Below are 27,838 nucleotides of genomic sequence, written 5' to 3' on the forward strand. Positions count from 1 at the left end.
CTGCAAAAAGAATTAGGAACGCCTTAGACCTCCGTCAACCAAAGGACCAGGCAGGATTCAACAATACACCATATTCACACTATCAATAAGGTGGTAGAGAAATGTGCGGAAAGCGTTTGATTCAGTCGAAACCTCAGCAGTTATGGAGGCCTTACGGAATCAGGGTGTAGACGAGCCGTATGTCAAAATATTGAAAGATATCTATAGCAGCTCCACAACCACCTTAGTCCTCCATAAGGAAAGCAACAAAATCCCAATAAAAAAAGGCGTCAGGCAGGGAGATACGATCTCTCCAATGCTATTCACAGCGTGTTTACAGAAGGTATTCAGAGAGCTGGACTGGGTAGAATTGGGGATAAGAGTTAATGGAGAATACCTTAATAACTGGCGATTCGCTGATGATATTGCCTTGCTTAGTAACTCAGGGGACCAACTGCAATGCATGCTCACTGACCTGGAGAGGCAAAGCAGAAGTGTGGGTCGGAAAATTAATCTGCAGAAAACTAAAGTAATGTTTAACAGTCTCGGAAGAGAACAGCAGTTTACGATAGATAGCGAGGCACTGGAAGTGGTAAGTGAATACATCTACTTAGGACAGGTAGTGACTGCGGATCCGGATCATGAGACTGAAATAATCAGAAGAATAAGAATAGGCTGGGGTGCGTTTGGCAGGCATTCTCAGATCACGAACAGCAGGTTTCTATTGTCCCCCAGAGAAAAGTGTATAACAGCTGTGTCTTACCAGTACTCGCGTATACGGGGCAGAAACCTGGAGGCTTACGAAAAGGGTTCGACTTAAATTGAGGACGACGCAAGGAGCTATGGAAAGAATAATGATGGGTGTAACGTTAAGGGGGCTAAGATGAGAGCAGATTGGGTGAGGGAACAAACGCGAGTTAATGACATCTTAGTTGAAATCAAGAAAAACGAAATGGGCATTGGCAGGACATGTAATGAGGAGGGAAGTTAAGCGATGGTCATTAAGGGTTACGGACTGGATTCCAAGGGAAGGGAAGTGTAGCAGGGGGCGGCAGAAAGTTAGGTGGGCGGATTGGGCGGATGAGATTAAGAAGTTTGCAGGGACAACATGGCCACAATTATTACATGACCGGGGTAGTTGGAGAAGTATGGGAGAGGCCTTTGCCCTGCAGTAGGCGTAACCAGGCTGATGATGATGACGATGATGGTGATTTAGCCATTCGGTGTGAGGCACTGGGAGCGCGCTCGTTCTTGGCCAATTTTGAAGAATGGGTATTCGCTACTGCGACACAAGAGCTGTCAAATAACTAAATTTTGGTGGGTACGTATCGTGCGTGTCTGCGCCACACACGCGTCGCCCTCTTTCTTCCTTCGACAAGCATCGCACATCGCATTCGTCGTTGTGATATCGCTGCGTATGCGTCTAACACTGTGCATTCGCGTGAATTGTACTTTACATTTCGGCACAGCGTACGATCGATGCAGTTTCTAAACATAAAAATTGCATGGCAATAAAGTTGTGATATTTGTGATAGATATGCATCGTTGTGTAATGGTGAACTCAGCGCTGTTGTTCATATAACATTTAAGCAACCCCCTTTACTAAAGCTTTGCTTCAAATTGATTCCAACCTGTGCGGTAGATTTGCGATTTCAAATGTTAACATTCGTACAGTACTTCACGCACCTACCTGGGGTTATCTATTTGTGTATACGTGTATGTTTGCATATAACCGTCTTCCCGCCAGCCTGGGTAACTGTGTACTCCATGGAGGAGTGGTTAGAGCACCGGGCTGCTTTGCTACGAGAACAGAGCTCGAAACCAAACCTTGGACCAACTTGAGTCACTGAGTATGTGGTACGGGCCTTGGAGACACCCAGGCACCCGTATTCGAGAGGACAGAGTGGAATTCATCACTCATGTTCTACGACCTTGCACGTGTGTTAATAGGTAATGTATAGGCATGTGCTACTCTTCAACGAGCCTCCTTCCCGGTGGCATTGATCACTGTAGACACGGGACTGCGCATGTACCGATTTTCAGTGAAGCTCTTTGACGTTGAATTGGAGCACTAGGTACGCGCCATTGGGTCTGTGCTGATCTTCAATGAATGTCTTCGATGCCAACTTGAGACTCTGGGCATGTGCCAGTAGGTATGTGCCTTTATTCAATGAACGCATTTGACGTCATCTTGGGTAACTAGGTATGTGCCATTGGAAAGGTGCCACTCTACAATGGTGAAAAGGTCCCTTAAATTTATACGATGTTGAGCAGAATCGAACCCACGTCACAACGATTTCTCAAGCGGAGCAACCCTGCACTTAAGCAGGCCACGCCGACAATGCACTAGGTATGTCCCGCTTTTCAATGAACATTTTCCACAGCAGCACTTTAGAGAGCTCCGCCATGAATGCACTGGTTATGTGCCGGTCTACAATGAACATCTCGCCAACTTCGGTCACTGGGTATGCTCGCTAGGCGTGCGGCAAGTCAGATAACCATTCTCAGTGTTCGGAGGCACCAGCGCGCCATGCTTCTTACCTCGGAAGCCACGTGTGTAGCTATCGGCAGTGCCACCAGACGGCGCGACGCGTCCAGAAAGAAGCGAACGGAAGGAGCAACCGTTCAGCATTCGAGATAAACAAGAGAAATCTAGAGTATTGGTGGGAAAAAAGCCGGAAAGAGATTGATACGATGGATCCGCTTCAGGCATGGTCAGTTGTAGAAGTTAGATAACGAAGCTTTGAGGAAGGGTAAAAGATTAGGGAGATGCATTCGAAAATGCTAGAGTGAGAAGCAAGTATAGCATACATGAATAACTCAAGCAGGCTAAGTGACTACGTTGCTCCGCCCCGTTTCAAAATGGATGCAAATTAATGATCACCCTCATCCTCAGCAGACGAGAGTGGAGCATGATTGCCGCATCCCGTTTTTCTCAGCATTCGCACGCACCGGTGCGCCTTGCATCTCGGAAGCTGCGCGCAGGCGTCGGGAGAGCTCCGATAGATGGCGCTTACTGCGTTTAGAGAAGTAAATAGTTTCTAAGAAAGGCATGGAAGATGGATCAAAATAAACGAGCGGCTAAATTGCACAAGTAGCTGTCCCCGAAAAGCGTGGAGAATGGAAAAGAAAGAAGGAAGAGGTCAAGAAATTTGGCAACCCAGTAGAGGGTTATTGAAAGTGTAAATAGACAACCAGGAGTCATCAGAAAAAAAAAAATAGAAACAGCGGAATGGATGCAAAGAATGGAAACAAAGCGACTATGGATATTTACATGAATGGGAAGAAATCAAAAGGCAAAATCTGTACGACAACTAGAAGGAAAACTTCAGTGAGTTGATGGCACTTCATGTTTTGGAAAGTAACAGCCCTAAACGGAGATGTACTGAGGCAAAGAAGAACACCACACGGGCGTCTGTGTCGTGTTCTTCTTTCTCCGTTTAGCGCTGTCACTTTTGAAAACATGAACTGTACGAGCACACAAAGGACAGTGCCTTGTTGTTTGAGTTTCGAGCTCGTTGCCGACGCACAAAAACATACTGCAGCAAATATTTGCAACCGAATGAGGCGTCTGCACGGTGCAAGAAAAATCCGGAGACCACTCACGGCTTCCTATTTGAACGCAAAGGGATTCACCAAGTGAGCCCCGGAAGTAACGGACACTTTCCGGGAGAGCTTGAATTTAAACTGGACGGAAGCATAAACCGATCCGCAGTTTACATAAGCACGAGACATGCAGAGTATTGGTCAGAAAAAAACCGAGGAAGAGATTGATACGACCACATCCGTTGCAGACAGAGCCAGCGATACATAGTACATAGAGGAGCGTTGTGGGGAAGAAGAGATTATGGAGATGTGTAAAAAATGCAAGAACCGAAAGCTTGTAAAGTATGCCTGATTAAATCAAGCAGGCTGGTTGACTATATGTCATCGCCCCGTTTCGCAGGGGATGCAAATATTTCATCAACGTCATCACTATCGTCGTCCTCATCGTGGTCATCGAAGAGCAAAAGATCGAGTCCAGCTGCAGCACCCGTATCATACATAATTCGTTTCGACGGAGACAATACGTTTTGTCCCTATATTGATTCAATGCTAAGCGCATTACCATTGACAGTGATCATGGGACGGGCTCTGCCGATTTTGAAAAAGAGAGTGAAGGGGCCGCCTGGACCTCTTAACCACACAAAAAAAATAACACTTAGCGTCCAACCACCCCAAGTAGTTTAGTATACCAGTTTTTTAAAAGGCACAAACCGGTTCGTTTCTACTTGTCATGAACTCACGAAGCAGAATTGAGTCAAGGGGTAGCACAACAATTCAACATTTTCACACATACTCCGGCCCATTCGGTCGTCTGTTAGGCTCCTACATCGGCCCATGCAACAAATAGCAGCATAGAATTTGACCGAGCGAGCCGGAGTGAGTGTCAGAACTTTGCAGTGTCCTGAGCCAACGTGATCACATTATGTGTCATGCCGACACGATACAGTAACCTCCTGGGAAATAGAATACTAACTCTCCGTAGAAGAAAACTATTACACTATATACTTAAGCTCCTGTTAGGATAGCGAGCTCTTTGTTATGTCAAGTTAAAATAATTTTATGATTAGCACGATTGCTTCTCTCCTTGATAGTATATTTTTCCAAGGTAACGGCTGGTAACATCAATATACCATTGCTATACGGTTTTATATTTGTTGTTTTTAGTGTCATATAAATTCTTTCTTCTGCAGAATCTGCGAACGTAACTGAAAGGGATGATGAGTTCCTGCCTTTCCTAGGTGAGCTATTATTGTTTGTCTATTGCCATCCTTCTACAATGCTTTCGTAGGAAGAAAAAAAGTACAAGATAAGACAAATCGTATAAAAAGTACTGAAAACCGTGTAGGTGGGTCATAAAGTGTATATATACCTTTGTCTTCAAGTACATTGTTATAGAATCCTATATAGGAAAGAATAACTCTGCCAAATGCCGATCATTGTTCAATTTCAACATTTCCTATCCTATGGCTCAGTCAGAAGAGTCTACGCACTTTGCGAATGTATTTGAGAATAGTACTTCGTAAAGTAAAATTAGAAACTCGCTTACTTTGTTGCTTGAATAACTTGAGCTCACCTTGGAGGCCAACTACGAGAATATTAAGTTGCATCATTTAGGCTGCGTAGATTTTTTATCAGAACAATAAACGTGACCAAGGCCCATGGACCAATTTATCAGGTGTGACCACGCATTGTCGATCGACCAGTGGGTGTCTGAGCAACTCGAAGTGGTGCCACATGCATCGTGCGCGCTTTTAACGATGGTCAATTATGCCTAAACCTACGACGCTTCTGAACCAATTGTAGTGGTATACCCACAAGTGACCCGGTGTAACTGTTGAAAGAAAATAGTGACAGCGAGCAAAAACCTGAAGCAACAGCTGTAAAGTCAGTGCTCACGGCATTGCATGTATCGCGCATGAAGTGAGAGCTGGAACTGTGTGTTATGGTCAAGACACTCGTGGGGGAGGGGGTGGGGGGCTTTATAAGTGCGTCGCCAAAGATGGAAAACCTAACCTCGTATTTGATGCCAAGCTTGCGTCGTAAACTTTTATCCAGCGTAAATAACTCAGAGCACTTCCTTTTACGGCACGGTCGCACGGCAAGCACATCAAGATCAGCATGTCGACTAATATTGGCGTCAATTATCGGTAAATTTAGAGCTATAAAGTTTATTCAAAATCTTCATTGAAGCGCTTCCGCTAGGGGTTTTGGCTAAGGAAAAGCACGAGTAGAAATATATCAATTTGCTCCAGTTCCCTTTACTCTGAGCTTTCCATATTTGTACTAAATAATTCCATTATCATAACTAATGAATCGTTTAGTAATAACAAGAACAATATTGCAAGTATTTAGTACTATTGTAACTGCAAATGTTGAAGTAGACACAAAAAAATTTGTGACTGCACTACTTGAAAGCTAAGGAAAACGTTGACATTAAACCAACCGTCCTATGACGCAATTCGTGTAGGTGCGGTACTATAATTATGGTCAACAATGTTCGTGTATGTTGTTGGGTGAGGAAATATAGATAAGCAATTTATTCATCTAGAGGAAAGAAGCACACGCAAAACATACTACCCTGAAATACACATTGTGCAAGACTATGCCCACGCTCAAGCATTTGGATTCAAGAAAGATGATGTCATCCTCTACTTCGCCATTTTCTGCAATGCTGTAAGTATTGAACTTTTGACAGTGGTTTGGGCTATTTCGCGGCGAAGCTTTAACAGGTAGTGGTGGCACAATAGTTTTCATCCAGCAGCGGCGACAGTTTCAACGAGTAACATGTGCATTGCTTAGAGTGGAGCCGATACCGTCAGGCCGCCGCAGCGTGTACAAGCATTCGTGAGCAATAACTCGTAATATCGTGCGGCACGTGTAGTGAGAACTAGGAGAGTTGAAATATGTTCATGATCTGCCACCGCTTGCGATTGTATTTTTTTCTTATCTTTGTCATGTGATTGCGCTGACACATCCTGAATGTGAAGCTACTAACGCTCAAATACGATGATCAAAGTGTGAAGAAGGCGAAAGCAGGAGCCAACGTCTCGACGAGTTGACCTGTCTTTTTCATGGCGCCAATTCCACTTGTCGAAATGTTGGTTGGTGCTTTCACCTTGCTCTCATTCAGCTCATCATCTTGAATTTCAATCTCCAGCATGGGGAGTGTTAACGTTAAACAGATACTTTCTTAAGCGAGTTTTTTTTTCTTTTTTGTTGCCTTGCCGATGTCGATTATGGAATAACTCGGCCTTCTTGGTATGTGGCATTGGGTGCGCGCGTAGCGGATATCATGGGCTTCTTGGCTTGTACACGTAGGTAACAAGCAATGGGCATCTGCACTTGCAAATGTGTCCAAAGATACAAGCTAGGCTTCCGAGTATGTGTAGCTTCGCATGTGACCCTATAAGCATGTAAGCATTGGAAGTGCTCATGCTGCCTCACCATCGGAAACAGGCAGTGAGAAAAAATCGGGGAAGCTTTCTAGTAAAAAAAACATCAGCCTAAATGTGCGAGCCAGCCATCGATAAACCTCTTCGACACTTAGCTGCTTTGCAACTTTGATGACAACAAGAAAGTGCGGTTGTTTTCTTCTTTTCGTTTCGCGGCCATACAGTGCTCAGTACAATCATTTTTTGCTCTTTTTCTTCTTTTTCGCTCTTCGACGTTCTGTTGTACTTACGCAGGCGTTTAGCATGCGATATATAAATGTTTACTAATGAATTTGACGGTCGAGAACCAGCACATTGTCTGGTCATACGGTCTCTGTTGTTCCTCGTCAGTTATAGCGGTACCCTTAAAATATAAACCAGCAAAAACTCACCCAGCTTACCATTCACGCGCAAAAGTCGCCCGGAGTGCTGCGTCTGCGCCAACGTGTCGCATCTACAAGTAGTCGCAACTGCCTCTTAAGAGTTTAAGCAGAACGTTATGTCTTCCAATCGTAATATGTCCTTCGCTCTGGTGCATAACAGCATTTCTTTTTTTTTCACTGCCAAGGAGAACATACTACAATTATTGAGTACGCTGTGTCATATAGAGCAAATACGCCGTGCTTTGTTTGTGCAAAAGCAATTCTGTCAAGTCCACTTCAGGGGGTTGACTCTGTGTGCCATCGCGCAATATCAATCATCACCATCGCAGACTAGAGGAAATTTTGCACCGCCATTTCATCGACCATAACACGGGCGCTTTTTCTGGTGGAAGCAGGGAGGGCGGGTGCAACAAAAGGACGTGGCCTCGTTATTCGGGCCGATCCGCGCATGGTACATGATGTCAACGCCAAGACTCTCATTGCTTGGTCTACTCTTAGTAGGAGCGAGAAAAAAGCATATTTTTAACGTTCATGGCCATCGAAGGTACCTTGCAGGTTATCTGTCAGGACTGAAATGCGCTCGTTTTAAAGTTCCCAATGCTGGGCCTGCAACACCGGATTGATTCTTTCACTTATTGGACATCGGCAATTACATCATCGGTAGCCTCCAATGATGACAAAAGGAAGAGCTATAAACCTTGCTTCTTTTGTGAACACGCTCTACAATGTCCCATGCAACTGCGTTACCCTCATGTAATTGTATCAGACTAAATGCGCACACATCGCAAAGCGAGTCAAAACGACAAAATATTTTGCACGTGCATGGCGTGCAAGCTTGCAAAGATAAAAAAAAGAAACGCCATGAGAAGCCGTGCTCAGGTATTTTATCTTTCTTTCTCAAAATATCCCTGAGGCAACTAAAAGTCATGCGATAGAGCGTCACCTTTTCATCTACACGACGAAATACGGTTCGTGCGCTGCTTCTTTGGCATGAGCATGTGGAGTCATCTACAGCAAGTACAGATGCAAATGCGTATGTTACCCACGTGCACTCATGCAGTGTCATTATGCTGGAGCCTGGTAGCCGAAATCTGAGCGTGCGACAACGTAAATGCGCTTCTACATACTGTTGTAGCTACAGATGTCAACAAGAATACGTGAGAATGCTGTCAAGCTACAAAAGGTGTATGTTTCATTCTCGTGGCCATGCCGTACAAGCTGTAGTTCTGAGTACGCACTGTGCTCACCACGTATTTCGAGTGATAGGCGCGAGTTATAATTACGTTACATAGTTATATAGTGAGTTATATTTACAAATACACGATAACATAGGCCGCCTGAAGTAAACGACTATGTAGTCGAAATTTTCGCGTTGGCATCCAAATGTCTGAGAATCTACGCACGGCGCCTGTAACGTTTGACGTGGTGCTGTGACCCGGCGTAGTGGCGTTGGAGCTGGCTGCTAAGCCGGAGGTCGCTGGATCAAATTCCAACCACAGCGGCCGCAGTTTAATAGGGGTGAAATGCAATAACGCCCTTTCACCATGCATTAGGTCGTGTTGACCTACGGCGGGCATCATAACCATATCGTGCTTCTGGAACGTAAACTATTATTATTATTATTATTATTATTATTATTATTATTACTGTTATTATTAGATACGCAAACATACAAAACACAAAGGAAACAGGGAGGGAGCAAGCTGACAACTGCCACCGAGAGGGGCACGACGCCTGTCTAATCTTTCGAGAGGAGGGAATGAAAAGAGGAGAAGAGGAGAAGATAGGACTCAAAGAAATAGGAAAGAAAATACGAAATAAACCAATGACAGAGACACGAGCAAAAGAAAGCAGGAACACGAAAAAAAATGTCTATAAACGGGAGGCCAAACCAGTTTTCTGCATGAAACTTAGCAAGGCTCTATGGGTCTGGTTGCATTGAGCAACACTTCCTCTCGGAAACAGTCAGTCATCAAGGGCCGTACACTTGAGTCCAACCAGTCCATATTCCTTAATTGTCAGTGCACGGTGTGTGACGAATGCGGGCAACTCCAATATAAGGTGCTAAAGTGTCTCACAGGAGCCACAGGACGCACACGACGGACTGCCCACACGTCCTTGATAGAAACGTTCGCGCACCAACACAGAGCCAACTCTTAATTTCACTAACAGTGTTCTGGCGCTACGGGGCGAGCCACCACCATGAACACGGGGAGGGAACAAGCCGTTTACAGCACGCTGGTCTGAGTGCTGCTTTAGGAGGTATCGGTGGATTAACACACGAGCTTTGTCAATAATACAAGAAATTTCTGGGCAGTCACTCCCGTTGTGAGCACAGCTTGAAGCGAGGCTATCAGCCGTCTCATTTACACCAATACGCACGTGCGAAGATATCCACTGGGCAGTGAGGGACACTCCGCGAGAAGTGATTTTGTCGGTGGACTGATATATTGCAGAGGATTGGACTATTGCCATCCTTTCTCAACAGCCTGCTAAGGGCAGCACAGGAGCCTGTAAGGATAACGACCTTCGATGTGCTCATCTCTTCCTGTATATACTTCGGAGCAACATCAATCGCGGCACGTTAAAGAACCCCAGGTGGTCGAAATTTCCGGAGCCCTCTACTACGGCGTGCCTCATAATCAGAGAGTGCTTTTGGCACGTACAACCCCATAATTTAATTTTTTTAACATCAATCGCTGTCAGCGCCGCTGTTGTTGATGGGGATGGATGAGGTATTCGAAACACCCTTCTTATCTCAGTCTAAGGGCAGAAAAAAGCTGCTGCAGTGCCGTGAGGGTCACTGCTTGCCGATGCGTCCATAAATACCTTAAGGTGGTCTCCATATTTTTAAGATAAGTGGCGTTGGGTCAGCTGGAATAGTGCCGAGACAGGCTCGTCCGACTCTTTGTGTATTTCGGCAATCGAAAGATGAATAGGGAAGGGGCGTTTGTTGCATTCCTTCGGAATCGTTAGTAAGGTAGTATCGTTTCAACGGCCAGCAATGGCAACGAACAATGCTGCCATTTTGCCCATGCGAGAGAACGTTCGCTGAGTCAGCCGGTTGATAAGTGTTTGTCAATCTGATGCTCGATGCAGACGCTCGACGTGATGTAACGTTCTCTGGTGTGCTTGCAGCCCCAGGGACAACTGGTGTGCTTCAGTGAGTAATGGAACAGACTGCGCCACACGAGGTAAGCCAAGAATGACTCGGAGGGCAACAAGATGGCCCGTTCCAATTTAGACATCAAACTAGGCGGCACGCTCAACACTGACAAGGCATACCTCATGCCAGAAAGTACAGATGATTGATATACCTGTAGTGCTGTCATTAGGTCACAGCCATCGCCGCTAGAGGTCACGGCGGCCACATATCTGAGTATTGACTGTGATCTGCGCAGTACAGAAGTGATGGCAGGGCGCCATGACTGGCGATCATCGATAACTACGACCAGGTAACGGCGTTGCTGTATCCAATCTATCGGTGTATCTCCGAGGTATAGCCGGCTCTGCAGACCGACTTCATTCACGCACTCTGATGTGACATTCAGAGCTCTCTGCAAGATTCCGCAAGGACATGGACCGTGTTGTGAAGGACCGCTCATCCACAATGCGATGTCATCAGCATAGATTGCTATGCCTATTGGAAAGTCACATCCTTGAGGCAACCGGCTTGGAAGTGCAGCAAGTACGCTATTGAAGAGAAGCGGCGATAAGACGCTGCCTTGCGGGACACCACATCTAACAGTGCGAGATTCACGTGTTGCTCCTCCAATGTGCACTGTCATTTTGCGCTACGATAGGAAATGGCCCACAAAACGAAGCAAGCGACCCGAAATTCCTGCAGTCATAAATGCGAAAACAATCGCCGTATGTGGTACTGAATCAACTGCTTGCTGGATATCTAGGAACAGTATATATGCAGAATGTTTGTTTCCTCGAGCAAATTCAAGCGGTGATACAAGGTCTGCAATGCTGTCAAGGGCAGAACGATGGCGACGAAAGCCGCTCATGACATCAGGAAAGAAATTCAGTTCTCAGTTCCTGTAATGTGCTTTCTAGACGAAACAGTACCATTCGTTCCATCAGCTTGATAACAATAGATGTTAGTGATATTGGCCGGCATGACTTGAGGTGTTTTGCAGGACGCACGGGATTTGAAACATGTACAGATGATTTCCATTCATTCGGGATCAGACTCGTTCTCCACACTACATTATATTCGTCCAAGCTAAGCTGATGAAAGGCCTCATCGATGTTTCGTAAGGCTTGCTATGTCACATCGTATTCGCCTGGGGCGGTGCGGCGCTTGGAAAGGCTAAGCGCATAGCATAGATCCTCAAGACTAAAGTCTGCCTTATCCATCTCGCAAGCAGACCATAGCAAGCGGTTGTGGCACCGTGACTTGTCAGAGAATTAAAGTTGCCGTTTGTGTTGTCTCTTGATGTAGCAGATACGAAAAGGTCGGCAAATGCTTCAGCGAAAATTTTTGGCGACCGGCCGGTCGTTATGCACAAAGAAGAGAGAGATAGAGAGGGAGGTCTCTTTATTAGAAAAACAGAGAATTTTGTCGGCGCGCATATAACCGCTGGCATGCTACTCTGCATAGGGATGGGGAATGGGATTAAAAGATTCCAAAAGAGAGTGGGAGAAAAAGAGGATAAAAATAAATATGAAATGTCCGAGTGGACCTGATACTAATATTTACAGGTGACATGGCGGGTAAATTTAGGCTTTTGTATATGAAGGGTGCAATTTTTAAAGCTTTCCTATTAGACCTATTTCTGATAGGTATATGAACAATAAATCCAAAACCCGTCGCTGTTTTGAAGGGCCGGGCCTTGGACCTAAAATGCTCGGTAACGTTAACGGTTCGTGGCAAATCATGTACATTTCTTGCTCAAAAAATTGTCTCTCATCGCCGTACGCGGGGCATTCTAGTAATATGTGCTCAATTGTCTCTAAGTTGCGGCAGTTATCACAGTATGAGTTAGTCATAAGCCCTATGCGGTACAGATAATTGTTCGTGTATGCCACGTTCAGTCGAAGACAATGGTACAACGTCTCCAAGGTTCGAGGAAGTGGTCGTGGAATTTTCGGTCTCATTTCTGGGTCAATGTAACGCAGGAAGTTATCTTGGTGAAGCGGCAGATTCCAGATGCGGTCTTTTTCTTGATAGGCAGATTTTTTTGCCATGTTTGAAGCGTCGGCTTTTGTAAAAATGTTCTTTTGAACTTGCGGTATTGGAGTCCATTTCTGGCAGCTTCATCCGCTCTTGCATTTCCTGAAATGCTGGCATGGCCAGGTATCCACTGAAACTTTATGCAATGCCCAGCCATCTTAGCCCTGTGGTGAAGATAAGCAATGTCGCATGCTGCAGGTTGATTATTGCAACGCTTGGGCCTGTTCCACATATTTTGTAGGGCTGCTTTTGAATCTGTCAAAATCACCCATGTCTCTGGCGGCTGCTGTCGAGGTACATACACAAGGGCCTCCTTAATGCCATATAGCTCCGCTGAAGTAGATGATGTCGCTCGCTCAAGACGAAACGAGAATCGTTGCCCTGTAGAGGGAACAAAAAGTCCGCATGATGAACGATGTGGAGTTGTAGAGCCATCTGTGAAAATGTGCGTTGCGGCTGCGTATTCTGTGTGCATATATTCCAAAGCTATCTGATATGTCGCTGCTTGAGGCATTTTCTTTTTCGCGCTGATTCCAGGTATATATGACACGATTTCCAGTGGGGACAGTGTCCATGGTGAAATGTTTGGTGGCATAATTTATGACGCCTGAGCAGGAATTGAAATAGATATGCTTCCGATGGCTTGCCCAAAGCTAGATGTAGCACGGGTTCTAGAAATATCCTTTAAAAAGTTACTCTTCGTATGAATGACGTGGTGGAGGTGAATCCGAAGTGTCTCCTGCAAAGATAGCACTTCGAGAGGCAGGCATCCACCTTCTGCTACAGTTCTTGAGCCGGACGACCCCTTCGGAAGGCCAACACATATGGGAAGGCAGTTGTTTCGTGCTGCCTCAAGTTTTCTCTTGCTTGTGGGAGACATTTTCTGCAGGATCAGGAGGTAATACCGAAGTGTTCCGTCGACGTAGGCCTTATGGAGGAGCACCATTGATCGACAGTTCCTGTCCCACTTTGATCCGGCTAAATATCGGAATACGTGCGACGCCGAAGAAATCCTCTCACTCAGTTTTTTTTACTTGGGGCGACCATGTGAGCTTCCTATCGATCGTCACTCCAAGAAACCTTTGCGTCTTGATGTATGGAAGGGCACGACCACCCAACACTAGTGGGTATTTTTCCATACACCTCCACGTGAAAGCCATGGCAGCACTTTTGTCAGGGGACAATTTCAGACCCCTTGGATTTAGGTAGGCCGATACATTTGCTAGCGCTCTCTGGAGAAGTTGTTGGGTGGTACTGCGTGAACGCGCCGCACTCCAAATGCAGATGTCGTCCGCATACAGTGTGATTTTGACGCCGCGGGGTAGGTTTCTTCTCGGATGGATGAGGACTAAATTAAATAATACCGGGCTTAACACAGCTTCTTGTGGCACTCTCTTCTCGACGGCATAAAGCGCCGCGGGGCCATCCGGGGTTGGCGTCCTTGAAGATAGTCTTGAATCCATGCATAAAGCCGTCCTCCAAGACCAAGCGTTTCCAAAGCGTTAAGTATTGCTTTATGAAAGACCGAATGATATGCTGCCTTAATGTCTAAAAATAATGCAGTAGGTATGTTTCCAGAGACCAATTCCTCTTCACTTGATAAGACCAAGGCAATGACGTTATCAATTGCGGACCTATTTTGCCGGAATCCATTGATTTCTTCCGGGTAAACTTTTGTGGTTTCCAGGAACCAATTTAGTCGTTGTAGATCATTTTTTCGAATAGCTTCCTTACGCAGCTAAGCAGAGATATGGGTCTGAAGGAGGCATAATTTGTCGGCTGCTTCCCTGGCTTCAATAAAGGAATAATTTTCGCAAGCTTCCATTTCGTAGGAACCTCTCCAGTTATCCATGAGGCATTGTAATACTCCAGAAGGCGTAGGCGAGATGCGCGGCATAGATTTGCGAGATCTTCATACCTTACACCGTCATGGTCAGGTGATGATCGCTTGTTTACGTCGCCGATTGCTGCCGTGAGCTCTTCGATGGTGAATGGTAGTTCTAAGTTTGGGAAGGGTAGCTCGAGGTGGACTAGACTGATGACTTGCAATTTGCCGGAAAGGTTGTGCCCCGTTGGAAAGGAGCCTGCAGTACTGCTCTGCCACCTCTTTCAGGGATGCGCTCTCATGTAATGAGAGAGCGATAAAGGGATAAAGCTGTTGCGGCTTTTTGCGAATGCGTCTGATGAATCGCCAGATTTTGCTCATCGGTTGTCGTATGTCCAGTGTCCCGCAAAAATCCCTCCACCTTTTTCGGTCCAGTTTGGTGAGGTAACGTCGTATATGTATTTGTGCCCGTCGACAAGTTCTGAGGGCTTCGGTATTCTTAGTACGTAGATCTCAAGAGTTAAGAGAGCCTTCAGCATGCGATACATACTTCCGAAACCGCTTGGCGTATGCAGCGAACTACAAAGTGTGGCCCAGCTCTTTCAAAGAAGATGTTTTGCGTGCCGCCGTATAGCTGCATCAAGGCGGTTATATCACAGAGTAACATAGTAAACACAAAGAGTGGACACTCCCATAGGCGCCTGCGGCCGACTTTGGCTCTCAGGGCACCATCGACCATAGTGCAAATATGCTGCCTATAACGTGGCGCCCACAACGTTTCGTGATTGGTCTTTTTTTCTTTTGGTACAGTGGCTTGAAGCTTGGTACGGGTGGCTTTGAATATACTTCTACGTTGCCACCATCGCCGTGAGTTTAGGATAGCTCTTTGAGAAACTAACGATACGTTTGCGAAATTTCCAGAGATAACCTAGACTCACTAATAAAATTTGTCGTTTTTCTGTTTTTTGCCTATGGCCTTCACTCAGGCTGCGGCTTACTAAAATTCTACTCGGCCGGGCTCGCTTGATGTCAAACTCACCACATATCTACTCAGCCGTACTCCCTCAGGCTGACATGTTCGTCTGAGCCTCAGTGAGTCTTGTTTAGTCCACTGATGCACTAATGAGCCATTCTATGGTCACAAAAGTGGATGAAATTAAATTTGCGGCTAATGTGCAAAACTATATATGCGTTAAAGGCGCGGACACGGAATGGAGAAAGATGTCATGAAAGTTGGCAGTGACGTGCAGGGCAAACAAGTGTAATCAATAAGAAACTGAGAGGGAGAAACGATGGTGATTGAGATCCTAAGGATGGAGACAAAAGACCGTGGACATTTAAAACACGTACCCATGATACCACACAGGGAGACGTAAAGCCAGGGCACAACACATGTACCAGAGTTACTACAACGACAAGGAGGCGGTCTTCACCGACGCAGCGCGTTATCGAGACTGGGAGAGCTTCGTGGCGGCAGTTACTAGCCACCGAGGCAACCACCTCACAAGCGTCACAGTGAACACGGCACATGCCGAAGCGGCACAGGAAGCGGCCATAGCACTTGGCCCTCATACAAACCAAAGCTACATACGTGATCTGCGATTCCCAAACAGCAAATCGCAATTTTGCGAATGTGCGCATCTCGCGAGAGGCGTATCACACACTCCAGTGACATCCAATACACCAGGGAGAGGCCGACTTCAATAACCGAAGGCATTTGTTATGGATATCGGCACACATTGTATTAAGCACACCCAACGAAGTGGCTCACCGCGTTGCTCGAGGCCTCACTCACCGAGCATCATCGGAGGAAGAGCCCCCGCGGGGTATTGCAAACGTCTGGGCTGATAGGTCCGTATGACCAGGTTCCAAGACATCACGACACACTACCTGTTACAAAAGGACTTCTTCTTGGGCAAGTTGGTGCTTAGATTTCCTAGGTATACTTTGTGGTGCAAAATACATTTCTTGAAAAGGGACAGAAGAAAGGAAGACAGTGACTGTCTTCCTTTCTTCTGTCTCTTTTCAAGAAATGTATTCTGCGCCACAAAGTATACCTAGGATACCAGTTACAAAGACGCGTATACCCATTCCCTCACTCTAGGCTAGACAGGACGCAAGCAGTACACTGCAGACAAATAAAAACGGATTCTCACCGAAGTCCCAGACACATGCACGCCATGTATCCAGACATGTACACTGCAAACAGATGCACATCGTGTGGCGAGGTTGCCACACTTAATCACATGTTATGGGAGTGTCAGGACTTAGCAAACAAGTCTAGCAGGGCCGACTCCTCCGTCTCTTTCACGGCCAGCCTCCGCTCGCGCTGGAAGACCACACTGCTGAGCTCGAACCTGACAGCACAACTCTGGGCCATCCAGCGAGCCGAGGAAGCCCCTTCGAGATAAGGTCTCCGAATCGCGTCCACGGCAGGTGCCCACGCCCACTAAAAAGACGCCGCACTCGAATCGCATTGATTTGAAAATAAGGTTTACGTTCTTCTTCTTCTTCTTTAAAAATGTGGCAAGAAAGAAATCAGTAGGAAAAATCATCACGATAACACAAAGGAAAGTGCACTGCTGTCTGACGTCCGAGCCACCTGGGTCCGAGCAAAAGCATACCGGTGTGTACATTGGAACCGGCTACGGCATGCGCCTCCTGCAGCAAAACGCCGGAACGACCTCATCATATTGTAATACAATGCCGAGATATTCTCCCTGCAAGACCTGTAGGAAACATCCAGCTTCCGGAAGTACTGGTACTCAAAGTGGATGGTAGTATTAACTGGTCAGGGCAGCTGAGAAAATTAGGAGACGCTTAGAGTATTGGCGGGAAAAATCAGCGAAGAAGTTAATTGAATCGAAGTCGCTACAGTCACACGTAGAATTTATTAACGAAAGGAAAGACCGAGGACATAGGCAATGTGGTAGACTGTGATTCGATAGACTAAAATCTGATTAGATCAAGCAGGTTCGGTGACTGTCGGCGCGCCACTTCATAGCTGGTGCCAATAAAGATGATCATTATGATCGGCATGATGGTGCCGCTGTAGCATCACATGAGGCATTTTTCTGTAGTATGTATCCTTATAAATTTGCTGCTTTACCATGCTTCACCGGCACCATATAAGCGACCTTTGCGCTTGGTCATGCACTCCATAAACGCAAGATGACAAGTTATATATTGAAAATATGGCAGGTTCATTAAAAAAAAACCAAGCTGCAGAACAAGCGATGCGATCTGTCCAGCAGACTATTTAAGCTGAAGCCTTTCTGCTCCAACCACCTGTGGCTTGACACCGTCCGTGACTCTCATTGCTAAGCTATCTGTGGCCTGTGTCCTTGTCGGCCCATCTTTAAAGGCGCTCGCTTTTATGTCATATAAATATAAAGCGCACGTGACCATAAGACTGCGCCATTTGATGCAATACGAGGTTAGCTATAGATGACTGGAAGTTGCCTTGGTATTCTCGTATTAATAAAATAGGCACGAGATGATGAAGGCGATGACGTTTTTTATATGTAAAGAAACCGTTTTGTCTCACCAGGTAAACATCAGATACGCTTTGAACGAGTCACCAAAGATACAGCTCCGAATCGCAGCGATTACTATGTCAACAAAGGTGAGCGCGATGTTATTGACGATTCTAGTTTTATTCTTGAAGATTTTAGTAACAATAACAATTTTTTTTCTTACAGGCTGAGCAATATCTTGTTTATCCAGGGCAGAACAAGCATCAAATTTTAGACGAAGAGACACTTGCTCAATTCAATTCGTATTATCAAACAAAAGCTGAGTTCACTTCCACTGACTTGACATATCTGATCACCGGGTAAGCTGTGAGAATTATCAAGTTTTGGGTATTCAGCTTATGCAAGAAACCCAGCCTTTTCCGCGCAAATTGTGCCTGTTGTCTAAATTCAGTGTAACTAAGTAGCAAGAAAGGGTCAGTTACCAATGAGAGAAAAAACAACCAGTAGATAATATTTAACATCTAGGTTTCAAGAGCACAAAAGCATGGCTAACACGCATTTCGTCTCAATAACATGGTTTGCATAAATCTTTGTTTGATGTTATTAAGCGAAATGGTAGAAAGCGAATTACGGCAATATTCAGGATCCGGATATAATTTGTCAAATAACTGTATTTTTTCCAGGCTAGACATGACCTTCTATGAAAACGGAAATCTCCAGACTTGGGTGGGAGGTACGTGTACTTGAAATGTGTGCTCATTGTAATTTGTTTCGGAAAAGTGAGCCTGTAACTGGAATTAACTACAAGAAATTGGTGAACAAAGTGGATTGACGCATACAAATTTAAGCAATGTTTCAACCATACATTACGCTTTATGGGAGTATTCCAGAATTCTTTTACCACCATTGGTGCTTTAGAATGGTCCTGAAGATCATTTGCACATCGTACTCTCATTCGCAAGTTGACACTGCATCCGAGAACTGTGTTCGCATTGGTGATCTCGTGTTCAGCATTACGTCTCGATCGTTGTTGGCATAACCTCACAGGTAGTTCAAACGGTCAAATATATTACACAAAATTACGGCTTAATGGAAGTCTTACATTATTTACGAAGCTTTGACAGGTGTCCCAATAAAAGTTGGTGGTATATCTGAGAGTGTAGCATAATACATTAACTTTGTCTATTTTAAAAGTATTATCAAGTCCAGCTTGCATAATAACGCCATTGTTTTTTATTGCTGAGTTACAGAGCTGAAAGCTAACAATGGTGTTTCAAAAATTATTTTAGATAATTGTTTGAAAACAATTTCCAGCTGTAATTGAAAATGATCTTTGTAACATTACGGCAGATTCACTTTTCTCTTTACAAGCAAGAAATGCCATTGAAGATATCTGCATTACTTTTCAAAATAAAAAATTTCCCTTTTCCAGCGTATATAATTGGCAAGTTCCGAGCTAAAGCTTCATCTTGAAGAGAAACACACATCTCATGCTGAAGTTAATACAGACGTGAAAGCCATCGTAATGAACATGAAGCTCTAAGCCATCGGAAAAACACAAACCTCTCCAGAGTAGTTCAATACTGATTTTGCAAATCTCATGCGCGCAAAACACAATAGGCCACTTAATCCCCAAGAAATGTCGTCATGATCACGTTTTGATGAAGTGGCAGTAATTTCTCTCTTAGCCACAATGGCTGTGGTTAAGCAGTTTGCGAGCGGAGATAATGCTTGCTAAGGTCGTTCTAGAACGTAGGTAAAGGCCGTTCTAAGGTTGTTTCCCTGCAAGTCAATGATCTAGCCCTCCGTCGCGGTGCCCACCGTCTAGGCAAATAACCACCCAAAATATCACCCAATGATAAAGAGTGTAGTAAGTCATAGGCCTGCCAAACCTTATTTGAGTTCGCTAACTCAGAGAGGCTAGGCATAGCTTAAGGGGACGCTAAACGGAAAAATTAGGTGGATTTAGATAGACAGATCCGTTTTCTGTAGCAACTGATTCGTCAGTCGTAGCGAAAACAAAACGTTTCTAACCGAAAAAAGAATGAAAATGAGAACCTTGCCGTGGCTCCACCTGTTGCGACCTGTAGTAACTATTATGTCGCGTCTAAACTACCTGATGCACGGGGAGTGGCATAGAAGGCAGTCACATGAAGATTACGTCAATTCATCCGTATGACGCGGGGATTCAAACTGAGATGCCGTGGTGGGAGGATCGGCAACAATATTTGACGCAACAAATTGATATATCAGGACACAGAAAACCATGATAGACTTCTCGATAAACCATCTATCGATCTGGCTGAACTTTTCCACGAGTGTCGCTTTAAACACAGCTGCACAAGTACAAAAGAACACTGAAATATAAGAAGTGTTACAAGTAGCACATGCAGCCAGATTGTACAAATGAGGCGCAGGACCACGACGACGGTGTCAGACTTGCATGATAGGCTCGCGATTCCTTTTTACTTCAAGTTGCGGGGAAGCTACTGGCCATGAATAAATTCGTGAGATGACCATTCTTTCTACGGATATTGGTTGCTCTTTCAAGCGTGGCATCATTACCTTGCACATCCACATACCCACAGCCAAGTAATTTCTCGTACTAAAGCCTACCCGTTGACTGACATTTGCGATTTTCAGCTTCGTGATAATATTGAGCCATATAGGGCAAGTCATTGCCACCGAACGTGTTATCGTGCAAGTGGCATGCTTCTTGCTGTATTAGATATGTTCACATCTCTCTTAATATAGGGCTGGCTACTGAGGCCCTCAACTGTAAAAGCATATTTCCAAGCACTTTATGTGGACAACATTCCTATGCATCCATATTTTCTATATATTCCTATGCTCCAAATGTTAATAATCTAAAAGAGGAGACTCCTAACATTAGGAAAAAGATATGCTTGCACGCCTGCATCCCTCTTCGGAGGCTTCATTTTGCGAATTTGGTAATGTCTTTCTTTTTGGAACATCGTATCTGCCTCTTTTATTTTCCCAACATCAACTGTATCCACTGTTCTACCAATAAATTAATAACCTCGATTTCAGGATGCAAGGAAATAGTTAAAAATATGTGCTGGGTTTTCGTTAGTTGAAACAAGAAACACAAATGACAAGGGTATCATCAAATTCAACCAATGATGTAAATTTTTTTCACTTTTATTCAATTCTCTTGAGTATGATTGTGGTGTTCAAGGTAGCCTTATGGTGACCACTTCGTCCTAATGAATCTGTCTTGCTTTATGCTCCGATTCAAACGTCTCCAAGAAGCATGAGTGAATAAGGAAGAGCTATCTCTTATGCAACTGGGAGAAGGATTGTGAACTTGTTAATCTCATTCTAAAATATTTAAATATTCATAATACACAATAAATATATTTTGACCATCTCATCCATGTGATCAATGAGGCAATTGATAAATCTGCGGAATATAACGAAACATCTCTACATGGCCCTCGTAGGTTACGAAAATACGTTCGATCAACTGCAAATGCAGCCATGACGGTACTGGACACCTGTGACACAACAATTAATGTTGAGAATGACATGGACTGTGGATATCTCAGCATTCTTAGGTTCGTAGTTAAGCTTGTCACTCGCGGAAACGCTGGAGGGGACTTGAGAAAAATTTTAAACCAGGAAAATTTAAAAGCAGCATTGAAGAATAAGATGCAGAACACAAAGGAAGCAATAAATAGCCTCACCGGTAAATGGAAACTCGTAAGTAACAGTCAGCCTACAGAATCCTTGCAAGAGTACTTTAACGTAAGCCGACTACTTAAAGGCGGCCCGCTTTACCAGGATAAATCTTGAAGAATAATAAAAAGCATGTTTGAGGGCATACGCCATGCGCTACCAACTCATGTCTGACAGGTTGTCGCTGCCTTTGATAAGAACAGTGTATAAACATTGCATTATTTGTTGCTATCATTTGGAACGATACGGAAACGAAAAGAAAAAGGCTTCAGGAGAAGCTAAGAACTACGTAAACGAGTGGTAGAACAAAAACGATAGGTGTAACGCTGAAGTACAGGAAAAGCGTGGTGCCGATTCCTGAGGAGACGGAGGTCGCCAATGTTCCACGTGACGTTAAGAAAAAGAAGTAGGTTTGAGGTGGCCATGTATTGCGTACGCCATGTAGTCGGTGGTCAAATGATGTTACAGCATAGACACGAAGAGAAACAAATCGCATTCGATGACAGCCAACAACAAGATGATGTGATGTTATTAGAAAATTTGAACACATGAAATAAAGATTGGTGGCGGAAATATATGGCTACTAGAATTTCGCTGCGATACCCGTCCATCATGTCATGAACAAAAATGAGATGGTAATATTAATGTTAAATATAATGTTATTCCAATCAGTAATGTCTTGAAACTCGCCGACGCGCTTATACAGTAGCCATGCAAAGTGACAAACAATGAAAGAAATTGTAGCCGCGAGAAAGAGTCGCCCAATCGGTCACATTGGAAAGCCCAGCCATTAGCATACAACGCCTACGTAGCTGCGTTGAACACCGTTAAACAATATTCTGATCAACCACGTTATCGCCTGTGCAAACAGTAAATATCAGAAGTTTCTAGTTCGTCAGACGTGCCCAATAGGTTAAGACTTTTATCCGTGCAGCCGCTCAAATAATTCTGTTCCAGAAAACCGGGAAGCCGCTCTTACGTTGTTATGATTTTATGCAAATTTTCGTACGCGCCATCTAAATATTTGTCGTGCCTGGATGTTGCCGTTTCAGTATTATTCTGGGGATTAATACAATTCTTTGTGTGTCACGGCCGATACTTGCAGCAAAGCTGCATTTGCACGTCTGCCTTTCGCGAAGCCCATTTATTAGGTTGTGTCATAATAAATTACAGAAAATATTTCTACATAATATTATGCAAATAATGAGCTGTGTGAACAGAAAATAGAGAACTTCCGCAGTAATATCTCTAATGAACACATCGCCAGCGAATTATAATTCCCCGGTGATGTCATTAAACAGTTACTAGTGTGGTTTGCTTGAACATATACTTTTCTTTATTATCAGTGTAGCCTTAATTGTGTCAAACTTCCATATTGAGTTTGTTGCAACACTAATTTTACAGATTGTACTCATGTGAAAACTTAACTTAGTATACTTGTTCTACCTGAATTAACAAACGATTCTTCACAGCTCATCTGTGAATAATTGCGCCTTTAGAAGTTTTAAACGGTAAGCACATAAATAAGTTATAGCCTATTTGTTATTTTTATTATTTTCTTTAAAGCGTTTGCTAAATTCTGCTTTGACATTCTACTTTTTATACTGTGGAAACTAAGCCTTGAGCACGACCTCTTAGACTAAGCAATATAATTTTCGGTGAGCGCTCTTAGCTGGCAGTAGTGGCTTCTGCTTAGAACGCACATCACAGCGACGCAAGGTCACAAGATGACACAAGGTGTCACAAGTGTCAGATTAGTGTCGCAAGATGCGGCTGTCGAGCGGCCGTGAACCCGCGTTCTTTTATGCCATTTTCTGTTATAAGACCAAAATCACGGAAATATGTTCGCCACATCAGAGGCACCGGCAAAAGATAGAGAGAAACGGACAAAAAATCTGCGGAGGAAGAATATGAATTTGGCAATGCGAAAGTTTCGGCTCGTTGGTGGGTCATCCCTAATTGGAACTGCAAAAAATTACTTTCCTACTGGGAATGGAGCCCTCGAACAAGGCATGATTGCCAGAGACATTATGCCAGTTCGATTTTTTCCAGTTGTGATATTAACCACTGCCTGAAAACTGCTGCGGGGTTTGGCACAATAACTCTGTTGAATTCCACGTTTCAAAGGCCCATTTTTTGTGCGCTTTACCAGCATTATCCTCTTAACATTTTGTACAATAACCTCTTTACCGCCTAGAGTCGTCTCTAAGCCCCTCTATAGTATAGTGAGCCATCCGCCACCATAGCACTGATTGGCGTCGATATGTACTATTCTACGCACTCCTGCCTCTTGTGTGTGCAGATTTCTAGCTCTCACATCTTATATTGAAATGAATTTTATTTCTTGTTCATTCAAACGATGGTAGACTGAGACTAAAGGCATAAAGCCTGACAAAGATCTCAGCCCCCACGAACGACCGGTTTGACAGCAGATCACACACATATGCACAATTTTGCGCGTTACAACAGCGTTGGTTCCTGTGAAAATTCATGGTAGCAATGTCCATGGTCATTATATTCTTCAAATGTATAGTACAATGTACAGCAACGGCTAAGTACAAGTAAGCATTTGAGATCCTAATGGTATGCTAAAATTGTACAATTATACACGAAATAAGCGTCAGTGAATTTATGCAGCAACATAGAGCGCCAAACAAAAGCAACGTGCGCCAAAAAACAAAATAAAGCATCCCAATTGTGCGCCAAAAGTAATAAATAACTGGGAACAGCTCGTGGTTGCAAACATATTTGTGTTAATACAAAACCCAACAATAGATATTAAATGAAATCATATATGAATCCTGAAAAGAAAAAAAAAATATGTAATTCATGGCAGAAACATTTTTCATTTTATTACACGCATTTATTCAATATTAAAGTATATGTCTCCCCTCTCTAACCAATATCTCATTCCTTCTTTAAATGTCCGTAAAGAAGTGTTTAAGGATACACATGCACTGTAACTGTTCATTATTTTTGTGGACTGATAGAGAAATGTTTGTTTCCCGTGACTGGTCCTTGCTTTTGGTGTGTGTCGTGAGCTGTTCGCAAGGAGTATCCGGAGAGCTTACATTCACTACATTGAATGCTTGGATTTCTCTTTCGGATTTCTAGAAGAATTTGCATATAATATATCCTGTTCGCACGCAGCATACTACATTTTTGGAATAGTCGACTGGTTCTTAGATCTGAAAAACGGCCATACTAATCTGCATATAAGCGGATAACTCTTTTTTGTAAGGTAATCAATTTCGTGTAATTTGTTCTGGTGGTTGTACCCCGAACCAATATCCCCTAGCAAAGCTTTGAATAAATAAGTGCATTATACAGTTGTTTTTTCAGCCATAGAGGGATCAGGTGTGCAATTTTATAGATTACACCGATGGTTTTTTGACAATTCACCGCAAAGGGAATTTACATCTGTATTCCATGACAATTCTTCACTGAAATGTATTCCCAGAAACTTTTGTTGTTTTACCTGTTTGATAAGGTAGTTGTTAAATTTTACTTGTATTCTACCCTCCATTCTTTTATTAGGCGCCCTAAATATAATGTAGGTTGTTTTAGTTGGGTTTAGCTAGAGTTTGTTCGTCGTCAACCAATCAGATAGCAAAGTTATATGTTCATTTACACACTGCTGTAATTCTGTTCTGTTATCAGCTGTAAAGAACACATTTGTATCATTCGCACGCATAGCCAACGTTTGTGAACCTGGTAAATCTGTAATATCATTAACATAAATTAGAAACAGTAACGGTCCTAACTTTGAACCTTGTAGGACACCTTGATGTAGGGTAAGCATGTCAGATTCAGTAGTTCCCAGCTGCACGAGCTGTCTTCTATTAGATATATGACTTTTGCAACGCAAGTCATTTGCAACGCATCGTACTCCGTATCTTTCCAATTTTCCAGTTCAGATGTAGTGGTCAATCGAATCAAACGCCTTTCTCAGGTCCAAAAACAGGCCAAGCGTTAACTTCTTGTGTTCGATGTTAGCAATTATTCGATCCTTATTATCCAGTAAGGCTTGCTCAGTTAACTTACTGTTTTAAAAAACCGTATTGGCATTGCGCAATAACGTTGTGTTTCGAAAAAAATTTTAAAATCTTGCATAACTAACACCTTCAAAAAGTTTTGAAAATACCATGAGAACTGAAATTGGCCTGTAGTTCGACAATTCGTCTGCACTTCCCCCTTTATAAGTTGGTGTGACACGCGCTTTTTTAAGCTCGTCTGGAAAAACGCCTCTGCTAAGAGACAAGCTTATAGCATGCACGAGCACTAGCCCTATCTTGTATGACACATATTTAACCGGAATAGAACTGACACCGTCTGCGCCAGCTGAAACATCATGCTTTAATGCCTTGATAAGATCATTTACTTCACCCACGCATATCGGTGTCAAAAAAAGTGAATTTGATACACGTGGTGTAGAAAACTTGTGATCGTTTCCGATTGCAACGTGTGCAGGGTTCATACCAGCGGTAATAAAATGCGTATTCATGCAGCTAACCATTCCCCCACGTTCTATTTCCCGTCCGTTTAAGCGTGTCATTTTCGGATGCGTGTTTGGATTTCTTCCTGTTATGACATTAAAGGCATCCCATATTTCTCTCGGATTGCTTCGTATATTCGAGAAAAGGCGCGCATAGTAATCACACTTTGCTTTCTTTATATCACCTTGTACTTCATTCCTAAATTTCTTGTACGTCACGAATAGGTCAGGCTGCCGCGTGTGGATGAAGGTGTGATACGTAGCGTCTTTCTTTTTGATGCGTTCGTACAAGTCTCTTTGTCGACCCAAGGTTTGCGCGACTTTTTATGTTTCTTTCCAGAAGCCGCTAGCTGCAGTGGAAAAGCCAAATCATCGCACGCGAGCACATATCGTTGAAACAGAGCAAACGCTTTGTTTACATCTATTTCATTATAGATTTCTTGCCAGTCTACGGAGTGGAGGAGACATCGGAATTGCTCTAGAGTATTTGATCTGATTATTCGGCGAAATCGCTATTTGCAGTCATGGTTTTGCTTGTCAGGGTCTTTAGGTATAAGACAAAACACAGGTAAATAGTCACTTACATCTGCTATTAGTACTCCCGACTTGACATCACAATCATTTAAGTTCGAAACGCATATGTCTATTAATGTAGCGCTATTGATTGTTACCCTTGTTGGTGCACTAATGTAATTACTGCAGCCATAGCAAGAAAACAATGTTTTGAGTTCTAGCGACCATGCGTTATCATGTAAACATTCACATCTCCCATAATTACACAAGTCTCACTAGTCGATCGGGTCAAAAGCAGTAGCCTTCACATACAACTACAAGATGTAGCCCTGTCTCCAGTTGGGGGCCTACTTACGACACCTACAATAGTTTTATTTAGTTGCACGGTCAAGCATTCCACATCACTAGTAATAACAGAAAATTCATCAATGACAACTAACTTCAACGGCTCTTTAACATAAACTGCCACCCCTCCACCTGCTTTATTTTCTCTTCTTACATGATGCGAGCTATGCCCTGGAAACTGTGAAGCAGGGTCATTTGCAGTTAACCTTGTTTCCGTGAAAAGCACAACATCGAATTTTCGGTTTTTGATTGTGTTAACTCATTAATTTCATCCAACTTATTTCTAATGCTTCTTGTATTAATATGTATGCAGGATAACGTCTTGCATCCGGAGTATCCTTTGTGCAACTTTTGCATGTCATAATAAGCGTCTGTCACTTCGTGATCAGATGAATGAGTAGATGCCATATTACTGTCATAGCTTATCATTAGGTCATTTTAGATAAATCCTCAATAGGTGGTGATGCGCCGAATGGGCGAGTCTTCATCTTTCCGAGCAAGCACCACGCCATTGGCAGTCCAGACATATTGCCACTTTGTTTCCTTGCTTTTCTGACGCGCAGACGCGAGAAGCTTTTTGTTTTGTTGCGTCAAATGCTCGTTGACGTTCTTTGATGACGTTGACGTTTTCTTGCCTTCATGTGCACATGGTTTCTCTTCATTCTTTGCACGAAGCGCACAACAATGTTTTTGACACCAGTCTTTGCAGCCGACACCCAGTGACACGTGTCAATATTGCTTTCTGAAATGCTCTCGCCAACCGCTACTCCAATTCTTTCTATCACTGTCATGACGTCATTGCCTCCGGGCACACTTCTAATTTCTAAATTATTGGCTCTGTGATACTGTTCTAGTTCGTTTACTCTCTGTGACAACCTTTCGTTCTCTGCCTTTGTAATGAACATTAAGTTTCACTAGCTCCTTGATCTCAGTCCTCAAATCAGCTATATCTTTCGTGAGGTCC

At 43.7% G+C, this 27,838-nt stretch overlaps 1 protein-coding gene across 1 annotated transcript in view; it reads left to right on the forward strand.

Moving 5' to 3' along the window:
* The window catches only part of LOC140218539 (A disintegrin and metalloproteinase with thrombospondin motifs like), a 77,841-nt gene that overhangs the window by 33,080 nt on the left and 16,923 nt on the right, over positions 1-27,838 (forward strand). The window contains exons 5-8 of the mRNA XM_072288313.1: positions 4,716-4,763; positions 6,074-6,198; positions 17,897-17,971; positions 26,242-26,266. Of these exons, the coding sequence (XP_072144414.1) occupies positions 4,716-4,763; positions 6,074-6,198; positions 17,897-17,971; positions 26,242-26,266 (273 nt within the window). The remainder of the gene's footprint in view (positions 1-4,715; positions 4,764-6,073; positions 6,199-17,896; positions 17,972-26,241; positions 26,267-27,838) is intronic.

The sequence above is a fragment of the Dermacentor andersoni genome, chromosome 5 (genome assembly GCF_023375885.2).
Source record: "Dermacentor andersoni chromosome 5, qqDerAnde1_hic_scaffold, whole genome shotgun sequence".
NCBI lineage: Eukaryota > Metazoa > Arthropoda > Arachnida > Ixodida > Ixodidae > Dermacentor > Dermacentor andersoni.